The sequence below is a fragment of the Pogona vitticeps genome, chromosome 8 (assembly GCF_051106095.1).
Source record: "Pogona vitticeps strain Pit_001003342236 chromosome 8, PviZW2.1, whole genome shotgun sequence".
NCBI classification, from domain to species: Eukaryota; Metazoa; Chordata; class Lepidosauria; order Squamata; family Agamidae; genus Pogona; species Pogona vitticeps.
Window position 1 is genome coordinate 6,036,380 of NC_135790.1, and position 13,010 is coordinate 6,049,389.

At 41.4% G+C, this 13,010-nt stretch overlaps 1 protein-coding gene across 1 annotated transcript in view; it reads left to right on the top strand.

Annotated features, from left to right (window-relative positions):
* The window catches only part of ADAM28 (ADAM metallopeptidase domain 28), a 54,850-nt gene that overhangs the window by 28,543 nt on the left and 13,297 nt on the right, over positions 1-13,010 (top strand). Inside the window, exons 8-15 of the mRNA XM_020780350.3 lie at positions 32-103; positions 1,497-1,666; positions 3,531-3,615; positions 4,229-4,359; positions 7,662-7,839; positions 8,776-8,865; positions 9,871-10,066; positions 12,611-12,713. Of these exons, the coding sequence (XP_020636009.3) occupies positions 32-103; positions 1,497-1,666; positions 3,531-3,615; positions 4,229-4,359; positions 7,662-7,839; positions 8,776-8,865; positions 9,871-10,066; positions 12,611-12,713 (1,025 nt within the window). The remainder of the gene's footprint in view (positions 1-31; positions 104-1,496; positions 1,667-3,530; positions 3,616-4,228; positions 4,360-7,661; positions 7,840-8,775; positions 8,866-9,870; positions 10,067-12,610; positions 12,714-13,010) is intronic.

The window sequence follows — 13,010 nt, forward strand, 5'->3', positions numbered from 1 at the left end:
ACCTTCCTTTTTTTCCTTCCCTTTCTTGCAGTTCAGAAAGTACAGCCGCAACATGACTGGAGTGAGAACGAGAGTATTTGAAATAGTCAATTATATAAACATGGTAAGTAAGATGTTATGCCAAAGATTCTGTAGCTTTCTAGGTGAAAAGAAAGTTGAGCTTTATGGTGATGCCCAAATGGTACCATGTGTTCATCTAGTGAGGACAGATGTCCCTCAGTTTGAGACTTCTTGTATGATAGAATTATAAAATCATAGAATAATTGAGTTGGAAGGGACCTAGAAGGCCTTTGAGTTCAACCTCTTGCTCAATCAAAGTAGATCTGACAAGTAGTTGTCCAATTTTCTCTTGAATGCCCCCAACATTGGAATGCTCACTATCTCCCAAGGTAATTGATTCCATTGTCATACTGCTCTAACAGTTGAGAAGTTTTTTTCCCTGATATTCAGGCTAAATCTGGCTTCCTGTAGCTTGAGCCCATTATTATATGTCCTGTATTCTGGAATGATTGAGAACAGATCCTGCCTCTCCTCTGTAGGACTACCTTTCACATATTAGAAAACTGCTATCCTATCCCACCCCCCTCAGTCTTCTTTTCTCAAGACCCCATTTCCTGTATTTATGCAGACTTTGCTTTAGGTTTTTCCCATTACAATGAGTTAAAGGATTTCAGGAAGCAGATGTGAGACAGATTCTAAAGTCTTAGAGACATCCAAACAGGAAGACAGATATGAATTGTTTTCTGATGCATAGAATCAGAAATCAAGAGCCTTAGCATTAATGAAATTATATACTGTATGGGAGACAAAAAAAAGAAAGAAAAAAGAAAGAGCTAGGCTTGGGTGGGAAGGAAACCAATTTCTATGAGGACTATGTCCTTGGACAATGACCCTAAAAAGGAACTATAAAATCACCACTAATGTAGCATGGAATGCAACATGTAATTGAACTGTTAAAGAATGTGGACAGGAAATAAGTAACTTGTGGAGATACTTTTAAAAATGAGCCTTCCAAAATGGTCAGTTGATCTACCTGCCTTTCAACTATTGGCTGATCCTAATTTTTAAACCCTTGGAGCTGCTATTAGCAATGCCAATATAACTTGTTCCCCCTCCCTACATACTTCAAAATATATCTGTGGGGGATGTAAATTAAGAAGACAGCAGAGACAGTATTAATGGTTCCCAGCCTTGGGTCCCCTGATGTTCTTGGACTGTAAATCCCAGAAATCCTGACCAGCACAGCTATTGGTGAAGGCTTTTGGCAGATTCAGTCCAAGAACATCTTGGAAATCAAGGTTGGAAGCCACTGTTTTAGGATATAAAACTCTGAATCCTGCAGAGCAGTTATTGGTAAATCAAAATATCCTTATTTTGGAATATTTGCAACTTCATGTGCCCCCAGAGTGGAACGAAAATCCCTTACAACTCCGTTTTCTTTTTCTTGAACTGTTTGTTGCACTGTTTCTTGGGCTCTCACGATGTCCTCTCCACAGGTTTACAAAGCCATAAATATCCACGTGGCATTGATTGGCCTTGAAATCTGGTCTGATGGGGACAAGATTGTTGTGAATTCTTCAGCAGGCATCACTTTAGATCGTTTTTCCGAGTGGAGGCAGGAGGTTCTGCTGAAGCGCAAAAGGAATGATAATGCCCAGTTACTCACGTATGTACCACTGCAATGAAAGGGGACTGGATAGTGAGAATAAATTGTGATGGGGATGTTTTATGAGTTGTACAGGACTACCATGTGGAATCTATATGCTTCCAACGTTATAAAAATATTTGCAAGATGTACATTCAAAATGCTATCCAGATGCCATGAGGATAGTGTTGTTCCGACCGATTTTCCTAGTTATCTGCTAGCCCCAGATAAGGCTGTCGATACCTATGGAAGTAAAAGGGATGTGGTGGCGCTGTGGGCTAAACTGCAGAAGCCTGTGCTGCAGGGTCAGAAGACCAGCAGTCGTAAGATCGAATCCACGCGACGGAGTGAGTGCCTGTCACTCGTCCCAGCTCCCGCCAACCTAGCGGTTCGAAAGCATGCAAATACAAGTAGATCAATAGGGACCACCTATTGTAACAGCATTCCGTGTCTAAGTCACACTGGCCATGTGACCACGGAAAGATTGTCTTTGGACAAACGCTGGCTCTATGGCTTGGAAACGGGGATGAGCACCGCCCCCTAGAGTCGAACACGACTGGACAAAAATTGTCAAGGGGAACCTTTACCTTTACCTTTACCTTTACCTTTACCTTTACCTATGGCAGTACCATCATTTCCCAAGAGAGCTCAAGAACCAAGCTTCATATTTAGAAATTAAACATGGCTCCATCTAGACTAATTTTCTCAAAGGGGAACCAGAGATCAAATGTACTTGAGGGTGTAAATCAAAATGGAGGATCACTGCTCCAACACGTACAGTTTATACTGAGCATGTAACAATCACTCACACAATGTCCTTCTTTGACAAAAAAAGTATGTCTCAACATATTGAGAGATATCTTTTTTTAAAAAAAACCCTACTAAACAGAGATTTTCCTATTGTAGTAGAATAAAAAGACATTTTTCTTCAGCAGTGCCATGGGGGAGGGGGCTCTTTGTTTTGCACAGAAAGTTGTATTTTTGTGTTTTAAATGCTAAATTTTTGGTAAATGAAATGTTACATTTATCTAAAAGACATGCTGTATGCACAAAATGTAACTTTTTTTTAGCAGAGCCCAAGTTTTTGCACAAAATACAATTTTCTTCTTGCTCAAAAATAGCTTGTGTAGATTTTTTCAAAAAAGTACTAAAATTCAAAATCTGAACAAAAACTCTAGTAATCTTGTCCAGCAGTGATGAAACTTCTGAAAATGTTTGTTCTCATCTAAAAAATGAGTTTTGCAGATATGATGGACCACCAGAAAGAAAACAACTGGGCCTTAGGTCAAATCAAGCACAAATTCTCCTTAGAAGCAAAATTCTCCCTCGGGCACATGATGTGTCCAAAGTACAAGAAACTAGGCTGTTGTACTTTGGGCACATCACGAGAAGACAATATTAGCTGGAAAAGAAGCAATGCTAGGAAAAGTTGAAGGCAGTAGGAAATGAGGAAGACCAACTATGAGATGATTGACTCAACAAAGGAAGCCATAGCCTTGAATTTGGAACAGTTGCTTAGGACAAGACATGTCAGACATAGGGTCACAGGGTCACCATAAGTGAGAGGCAACCGGATGGCACATAGCCATAATAAAGAATGAAAGGAGCAAAGATTTGCATCCATAGTACAGACTAGTCCCAAACCTAGTTCTCTACATGTTGTTAGATTACAGTTCCTATCACTTCAACCAATGTAGCCAATGGCTGGGAATTCTGGGAGTTGTAGTCCAAAAAATCAGTAGGTTGACTTGTCAGAATGACTAGTCTACAGTTCTCTGAAGTTGAATTCCTGGGTTTCATTTGTCTGCTAATCTGTCAGGTTTTGTAAGTGAAATGAGTGAGATGGTTGTAGATCTTCATCCTTCTCCCTTTTCTTTCTTAACAGGGGCATTGACTTCAGTGGACCAACAGTAGGCTTGGCCTATGTGGGAACCATGTGCAATCCTGCTCACTCTTTAGGAATTGTCCAGGTTTGTGGAACTGAGTTTTATTATAAAGATAGGACATGGAGCTGTAAACAAGGAAGGTCTATTAAAATGCCCTGTCTCCAGTACAAATGGAGACAGACAAATCAGGCTATTTTTAGCCTCTGTCAGTTTCATTCATGAGTCACTTTCATCTTGCCACTTCCTCTTTTTTTAAAGCATAATTTGATTATAGAGTCATACAGATCTCAGACAGTGGTTCCCAACTTTGGGTCCCCAGATGTTCTTGGACTACAACTTCCAGGAGTCCTGGCCCACACAGCTAGTGGTGAAGGCATCTGCAAGTTTTAGTCCAAGAGCACCTTGGGAACCAAGGTTAGGAACCACTGATCAAAGGAAATCCCATGATAGGAGCAATTAACTACTAGGAAATAGGCATTTTCCTTACTGTCTAGTTTGACCTGGAGTCAAAAAGTGCCACCAGAAATGTAGAATAAAATCAAGGAAAGTTCCTAAAATTTGTAAGATTACTCTGCTTTCTGTTGATTTTCCAGCCAAAACATTCTTATGAATGTTCTCTCGCAGCACTAATGACAAACCACTTTATTTTCTGTTGCTTGGTGGACTCATAACAGTTTGACACTTCTCCCTTGTACAGGATCACAACACAAACCCAATTGCTATTGGTGCTACCATGGCCCATGAGATGGGCCATAATTTCGGCATGAATCATGACACTAGTGCATGTTCGTGTGGCTCGGAATCTTGTATCATGGCAGCGCAGCTCAGGTGAGATGACTGGATGTGTATTGGTCACAGCCTTTGATTGCTTTCACAGACCTCTGCTTTTCTGCACCTCAGTCTGCTAATGATGCTGTAATAGGAGGTTTTAAGTGCCAAGACGTGGGGGGGGGGAATGTAGTGCAATTAGGTGCAATTTCTGCTAGAGAGCAAGTTATGTTTGATCCACTGTTTGCAAAAATTAGCACCTATTGATTTTTTTTACAGTGGTGCCTCGCATTACGACATTAATTCTTTCCAGCGAAATTGCTGTAGAATGAAAACGTCATAATGCGAAAAGAAAAAAACCATTGAAACGCATTAAAACCTGTTTAATGCGTTCCAAAGGGCTGTAAACTCACTGTCCAGCGAAGATCCTCCATAGGGCGGCCATTTTCACTGCCTGTGCAGTGAGGAATCCATCCCAGAAAACAACGGGGGCCATTTTGTTTACCCGGTGGCCATTTTGAAACCGCCAATCAGCTGTTGGAAAATTGTCATTTTGCGAAGCATCGGTTCCCTAAGCAGGGAACCGATCATCGCAAAGCGAAATTCCCCCATAGGAAACATCATTTTGCGATTGCAAAATATTTTGTACAGAACTGAGCATTTTTTCAACTGAGCATTGGGGGGGCACACCACATAATCCATGCAGCTGCACCCATTGTGCAAGCTGCAGGATGCAAATTGCCCCATGCAAAGATGGCTGCTATTTTGTTTAACAACTTGAAGCACTGAATGGGTTATTTGCATCATTTTTAACAATCACCAGCTCTTTCCACTTTTGCTGTCTGTATATATGTGCAACCGTTTCTTCCAAAGGGAAAGAACACTGGAGACATTTTATACAAATTATAGAAAACTTAAGATGTGGAGAAAGTACCTTTTGTCCACTCATTTGGAGGTGAAGAATCTTGTGGGGCTTTAAAATGTGCTGTTAATGTCTATTTTCAGACCAACAGAATCTAAACTAATGACAGACAGGTATTGAGCAAGTGTTCTTTTCATTCCTTTGGTTTATGCATCCTCCAGATGTTGTGGAGTGTAACCCATAGTGCAATCCACAAAATAGTTTCTACTGATGTGTATTAGTACATGTACCGTACTGTAATTTTTCTTTCCGTTTGCCTAACCTGAATAAAAGTCTTCTCAGGTGCAGAACTATTGCAAACTCCACAGTGACCCTTTGGGCAAGACTTTTGGACCCTTGGCGGGTCTTGTTCACCAGCTCATACACTCGGCTGTAAAACCCTGAGGTGTTTATTGCCTCATATTTAAAGGAACAAGGATGAGGCCACAACTCCTGTTTTTAAAGAAGACAATGTACACATTCCAGAACCGATTAAACAGAATTTGTGCGTCATCTGCTGTTTTAATGTTTTGAAACAGCAATGTTGGTATTTCAACCAGAGAGTCTTCCCTAAAAAGAATGCCTGCTTTGCCCAAGAAGCAGGTGTTGAACCTTCTGGGTTAGTGTTGACTTTTGGCGAAAGGAGGAGCAGGGGAAAATGATGTCTGCAAAACTAGTAGCACCGGACAGCTCTCTTTCTGGCACTTGCCCCAGTGTGTGCTGATGACTGATATTCATTCCCATGGCTGTGCAAGTCGTCGTGCATTCAGAGTGCACAAAAGTTACCTTTTTGGTGTTGCAACTCCCACAATTTCCCAGTGGCTCAAAGGGAGTTATATTCCAGAATCAGTACAATGTTGCAAACCAAGCCAAGAGTTGAAGAAATGGGGAAAAAGAAGAAGTTGTGTTTTTTTGTAGAATGGTAAAACAAACAAACAAAGAAACAAACAAAAAGCAACCTGCCTAACCGGATGGATGGATGGATGGATGGATGGATGGATGGATGGATGGATGGATGGATGGATGGATGGATGGATGGATGGATGGATGGATGGATGGATGGATGGATGGATGGATGGATAGATAGATAGATAGATAGATAGATAGATAGATAGATAGATAGATAGATAGATAGATAGATAGATAGATAGATAGATAGATAGATAGATAGATAGATAGATATAACCAGCAAGACGCTCTTTCTACAAAATGACAGAAACATAGAATGCAAGAGGGTATATGTAGACATGCATGGCCAGCTATTTCTGAGCCCAGCTCAGCATTTTAGTGGTTGGACTGCCAGGGCAAGTCTTGCTAGTGGGTGTTCACTGTTCAATCATCTTCTCCTTTGGAATGAGGAACGTGATACTTGTAGCTTTCCCTTTCCTCATTGCAAACTGGTTCAGACCACCTTTTAAACCATAGAATCACGGAATAGGATGAAGGAGATTTTTTGAGATATTGCTCTACTTCCAACCAATTGTCCTTCCAAAATCCACGCAATATTCCTGATTGGGTCAATTTTTGCACACTCATCTGGAGACAGCACACATCTCTAGAACACACCAATGACCCATTGTGGGAAGATTAAAACACAAGTTCATTTAGTGTTAATGAACATCTTTTACTTCCTAACTGTTGCAGTCAAAGCAACTTTCCTACTTAGTAATATAGGAAATTATCCTGCCCAAGGTCAGACTTGCTCAGAGTCACTTCTTATTTCCTATTGCTTTTGTCCATGTAGGAATGGGATTTTTTTTGGGTCACTTTTCAGATTCACACTCATTGTGACACTCCCAGGATTCCTGATGAGACAAAGCACACCTTGAACATCCACATGTTTGTGAGGGTGTGGTACATTTTGGAGAGATGTAGTACACAAGGTGCACAGCTGAAAAGGCATACAGCTGACAAACAGACAGGAACACATTTTCCCCCAGTAGAGAAACTGCAATGAATGCAAAATTGCACATGTTATGAAAAATGTGATAATGTGTATGGAAAATGCTTGTCTATTTCCAAGTGGAAACTAAAAATAACCAGAGACACACAAAGGGTAGGAATGTAGAGATGCAGAAAAACTGAGACTGGGGTGAGTCTATCTACTGTACTCTGTTGGACCAAGATGATTCATAGGGTCCCTTCCAGCCCTGCACTTGGAAGATGATGATGATGAATTTGATATGACTTTAAGCGTCATGGTTCTATTATATGGGATTTTTTTCTGTCCTGGGATTTTTTCCATCCTGAGTTTTGTTGCTTTGCAGGGCATTTAAGAATTCTCTGCTGGAGAATTCCAGGGGCATTGCTTTGCACAGTGAACTCCAGGATTCCATGAGATAGAATCATGCAGTTAAAGTGGGATCAAACCACTCATAACTGTATAGTGCAGACATACTCTGAGAAACCCTCTCCAAACACACCCAGTGTTAATTTTCCGTATATTGGTTTGTCTTTACAGCTATAAAACCCCCAAGGATTTCAGCTCCTGTAGTCTCCAGGATTTTCAGAAATACATCATGGATCAAACTCCAATGTGCATCACCAACATGCCACTCCCGAGGGAGATTGTTGCAAACCCTGTCTGTGGAAATGCTTTTGTGGAGGAGGGAGAAGAATGTGACTGTGGCTCCCCAGAGGTATCTTTTTAGGAACATGAGCTCCTAGAGCAACTTTGCAAAGCTGTGAAATTCTTATAGATTCCCTGAGTCAGTGCCTGGTGCTCCCTAGATGTGCAGGACTACACCTCCCATCCTCCTTGGCCATTAGCTATGCTGTTGGGCATTATTGTTCAATCCATCTGCAACCCATCTTTCCCTCCAACCCACAACTAGCTTTCCCAAAAGTGCTGTCTATATTGCAAGGGTTGTCATAAGCTGCAATCAGCATAGCTGCACATAATTAAATATCATATGGGCTTGAAGCCGAGCAGGGAAGCATTAGAGCCAGGAGGATGGTCTAGATATGTAGCAAAAAAAAAAAAAAAAAAAAAAAAAAAAAAAAAAAAGGCATGAGTTCCAAAATCCCAAACACATTTAAATCAAGTTTCTAGTCCTTATGTTTGTGGATGTGCCTGAAACCATACCTTCTGGACTCTTCCAGCTGCTGTTATTACAACCATTTCCTGCATAATCACATGAGGATCAAAAGAATTATTTTTGCAAAACAATTGTTAAGGAAAATTATGCATTTTGCAAATACGCTAGCTTTGCAAGACATTCTGTAAATTACAGATTTCAGTTTTATTTGATCAGATGACATGGATACAGATTAGCAGTCAATATATCTAGCTAACTAGCTGTCACCTCATGTCATTCTCCCAAAACGGAAACCTGACACCACTTAGCCCCCAAACGTATGAGTTTGGTTATGCAGAAATGATTGACTCTTAATAAGAAAATAGGTTGTTAGCAGATCACAGCCACCAACATTAATGTGCCGGTGAACCCCTCTACTGAATGAAGCTTGCTGCAGAAATACCTTTTCCTTGATCATCTACCTTCTCAAAAGATGCTAATCAAAACAGACCAGGTGGAAGTCTCAAGTACTAATACATGACTTTTGTTGATTTTCAGGAATGCACAAATGACTGCTGTGATGCTACAACATGTCAACTCAAGCCCGGCGCTAAATGCGGGTATGGAGAATGTTGCGAAAACTGCCAGGTAAGGTTTTGTTTTATGTGCTAGACAGCTAGAGCACATCTTGACCCTCCTGTTTATCAGACAGATTGGATTAGCCCTGTTCCTTTGTTATGCTCACCTTGCCCGTAATCATTTAAGCCTGATCCCATACACCTTTCTCTAGTTCAGTGGTTCCCAACCTTGGGTAAGCCAGGCGTTCTTGGACTGCAGCTCCCACAAACCCCGGGTGACCCAGCTGGTGGTGAGGGCTTCTGGGAACTGCAGTCCAAGATTACCTGGGTTATAGGAATCACTTCTCTAGTCAGATTGCCATGATTCTACAGTGAAAGCATGGTTAGCTGTGTTAAGTCAGGACACAAGTCATTGTACATCAACCATTTGTGTTGACTCCCACTTTAAATGGCCAGTGGCAGACATGGCAAAACTCTACCAGCTTCTTGCTAGATACTCAGTTTACTACAGCCAAGTGTAGTCCAAGGTAGACCTCACTCTGGTTTTCTAAGTAGAGCTTGGAAGATCCTTTAAAATAATAATCACAAACCACAGTGAATTAATTTCTCGCCACAATATTAAGAACTAATTTATCTTTAAAAAGTCAGCTTCCAAGTTCTATTTTTGAGGTCAGTGGCCTCTACTACAAGTCAACACTGTTACTCCCACTTGCCAAGGCTTGGTATTTATGGGATGTGCCATGATCCAAAGCTCCCAGCGCTCCTCAATGTTGCTTCTGTCCTGATATAGCAAGCGACACTTCTATGATAACCATTTCCTTTTCTAAAAATAATTAAAATAGTATAGATGAGTCTTTATGATTTGATTACCGTCGAGGTGTTTTGTTGACTCCTTTTAGAGGCTGGATCATTTCTAGAACAAGCTGTTCTGTGGTGGGAATGGTCACCTTTTCCTAGTCCGGCAATTCCAACTAGATAAAGAGAAAGGCTCATAGTGGGTTGGGAACTCCAGCTATCTCCACTAAAGCTCTGCTGTTGAATATGAAGATGGAGGACCTCTTATTTTGCTCCACAGCTTAGGCGAGCAGGAGCTGTCTGCCGACCAGCTAAACACGACTGTGATCTCCCAGAATTGTGTACGGGCCACTCTCATCAATGTCCAGTTGACCGTTTCCGAGTGAATGGACACCCCTGCAAAAACAACCAGGGTTACTGCTACATGGGGAAGTGTCCCACATTACAGAACCAGTGTACAGATCTTTGGGGACCAGGTAAGTTGGTCCTAGGATGACAGAGTATCCGTAACAAGCTAAGTTATAAGCATCTTCCCCATGAGCCAGAAACGGTCACGGTTTCAACTGTGTTCCTGTTTCAGCCTTTGTGAAACTGTTGTCAAAATGGCAGAGCGGAGTGGCCATTCGTCAATATTACATACCTTCCCTCAGCATCCCACAATCTAATTCCCTCTATCTGTTTTAGACTATAATCACCACCAGTGCTTTCCAGCATAGTCAACAGTCAGGTGTGATGGGAATTGTATGCTGGAGCATCTCAAGACGTGGTTTTCTATCTTGTTTGTGTCATGGGACCTCTTTGAGAATCTAATGAAAGCTGTGCCTTCCTAACATAACTTGATACAGAAAATATTCTTCCTGGAACCATTTAGAAAGCTGCAAAAAGGAAGCTGAGAGAGAGAGAGAGAGAGAGAGAGAGAGAGACTTTCTTTTTGTGGTTGCTCTTGGTGCCTGGTTGGGTAATGATGCATCTTGCATCCAGACCACAATTGTTTAAATACACCTGCAAGATCATTAAAGTGTCATGCAGGACACTGATGGTTGCTTTGCCCACCGCAGCTCCTGAAGTGTCTTTTGAATGCTTTGGGTTGCCTTTTTTAAAGACAATTCAGTTTTATGTCACATACTTTCAGGCAGGAGGTGTTGGAGAAATCTGGAGAGAGCAATGCACTTTGTCCTCTGCCCCTCCAAATAAGCCTGCTGTCTTCAGGTGTGACAAAACACTCTTCCATCCAGAATCTGGATCTCATCCAGAGAGCCCATCTAGGGCTTTTTTTTTTAATTACAGCTCTCATAATCTCAGAATCTCCTAGCCCATATGTCCGGGGGTTGAGGGATTTTTTAAATTGCCCTCCAGGTCAATACGTTTTGTGCTGAACGTGATGACAATGGTAGGAGCTCAGTGTTACACCTGAGAAAAAGGCACATTCTGGAAAGGGAAGCTAAAAATTAGTTCCTCATTTTTGTGTAAAATGTTTCTTGAGAAACAGGAAGTAGTGTCCCCCCCCAAAGAACTGTGCAGTGCAACATTAAATATAACATTAAAGAGGAGAAAGGAGAAAGAAAAAACACAAACACACTCAGCAGATATTCCTAAACTGGCTTAAGTTTTAGGTTTAAGTACTAAGAAATTAGCTGAGTTAAGAATCAAAGCAGTGGTTATAACAGAAGAGCTGATGCAAAACTGGCTATAGGTTGGGAGGGGGAGAAAGAGATCAGGAACAGCGCTCACTCAGAGATCGAAAAGTGGTTCTCAGTCTACCTTATTGGCTAGCATCTTGTTCATACTGACATAAAGTTATGCTGATGTAAATGTGCTGGGCATTATGACCAACCACAGGGAATTGCAGTAGGGAATTGCACAATTGGTTGCACATCCCTGGCATGACTGATTGTATGATGTGCTAGCAGAAATGATTTGGGGGCACCACTTCCACCTCGCTCTCAGATCCTTAGGGTCTTGAAGAGACAAAGAGGCTTAGACACCCAGATGCATTTTGAAACGCTTCTCTATGTTTGTCCGAGATCATTCTTGGATTAACCCTTTAAAGTGCAGCTGTGATGAACATAGGCTTCTGATCTTTGCCCAGGAAGTCTTTAGATCTCTGCAGGGCTCCTGGTGTGTGTGTGTGTGTGTGTGTGTGTGTGTGTGTGTGCGTGTGTGTGTGTGCCTGCGTGCATGCATGAGAGAGAGAGAGAGAGAGAGAAGGACGTGGCACAACTATGTTCAGGTTACCCTGAGGCAATATTGCTGTCAACCGAAAAAAGGAAGGACTGGGCATGGAGGTGTAGGCCTTGACTTCAGTTCCTATCTCTGCTTTTGGGTTTCCATATGATTTTGTGCAAGTTTGTTTATTTTGGCTTTACTCTCCCACGCAAAACTTTCAAGTAAGTGTGATCACAGATGACCACACATTTATAGTGACATTTGATATTTGGATTAAAATCACTCAGCATAGTTTGGACTATATCAATGATTTCTTTTATTGGTAAACTGATATTGGCTCAAATCTTGTGACTCTAGAATTGTCCCATTGAATCAATGGGGATCGGTGAGTCAGTTCTTCTGTAAGTTTGATTAATTCAAATGGGCTGTGACTTACTTTAGCATAGTAAACTGCAGTTAGAATAGGCCAATTTGAGTCCAGGAAATGTATGGAAAAATTGACTCATCAAATCCCCATTGATTCAATGGGCCTATTAGAGTGTAATTTACTACACTAAGCAATGGAATGTCATTATCATCTTAGAACTGCAGAGCTGAAAGGGGCCCTATGGATCTTCAAGACCAGTCCCTGTCAAGGAGGCACAAGGGGGAATTGAACTCTCAACTCTCAACCTCTGACTCCACAGCCAAATACTTAAACCACTAATCTATCCAACAGTTCTCTCTTTTTTTGGCTACCAATTAACCCATTCCTGTTTCATCTATTTGTCTAGTTTGGAAATACTTCAAAGTATTTTTTTACCAATATTGGAATGTTACACCGTAATGGACACATTCTTTTTCTCCCTTTACAGATGCCAAAGTGGGTGCAGATTCTTGTTACACTGTCAACCAGAATGGAGTGTATTACGGCCACTGCAGGAAGGCTAATGGCACATATGTTCCATGTGGACAGAAGTAAGTAACTGAGGGTCTTAGTGGTCAAATAAAATATTACCGTATTTTTCGCACCATAAGACGCACTTTCCCCCCACAAAACAGGGGGGTGGAAAGTCTGTGTGTCTTATGGAGAGAAGAAAACAGATTATATTTTCCTGTTTTCTTCTCCTAAAAAATTGGTGCGTCTTATGGAAAGGTGCGTCTTATGGAGCGAAAAATACGGGTAAATATGCATTGTAGGGCTAAAGATCACTTCATTATTATTTGCCGATGGACAGTCAGACTGAACAATTGATGAATCACAAGTCCTGCAAC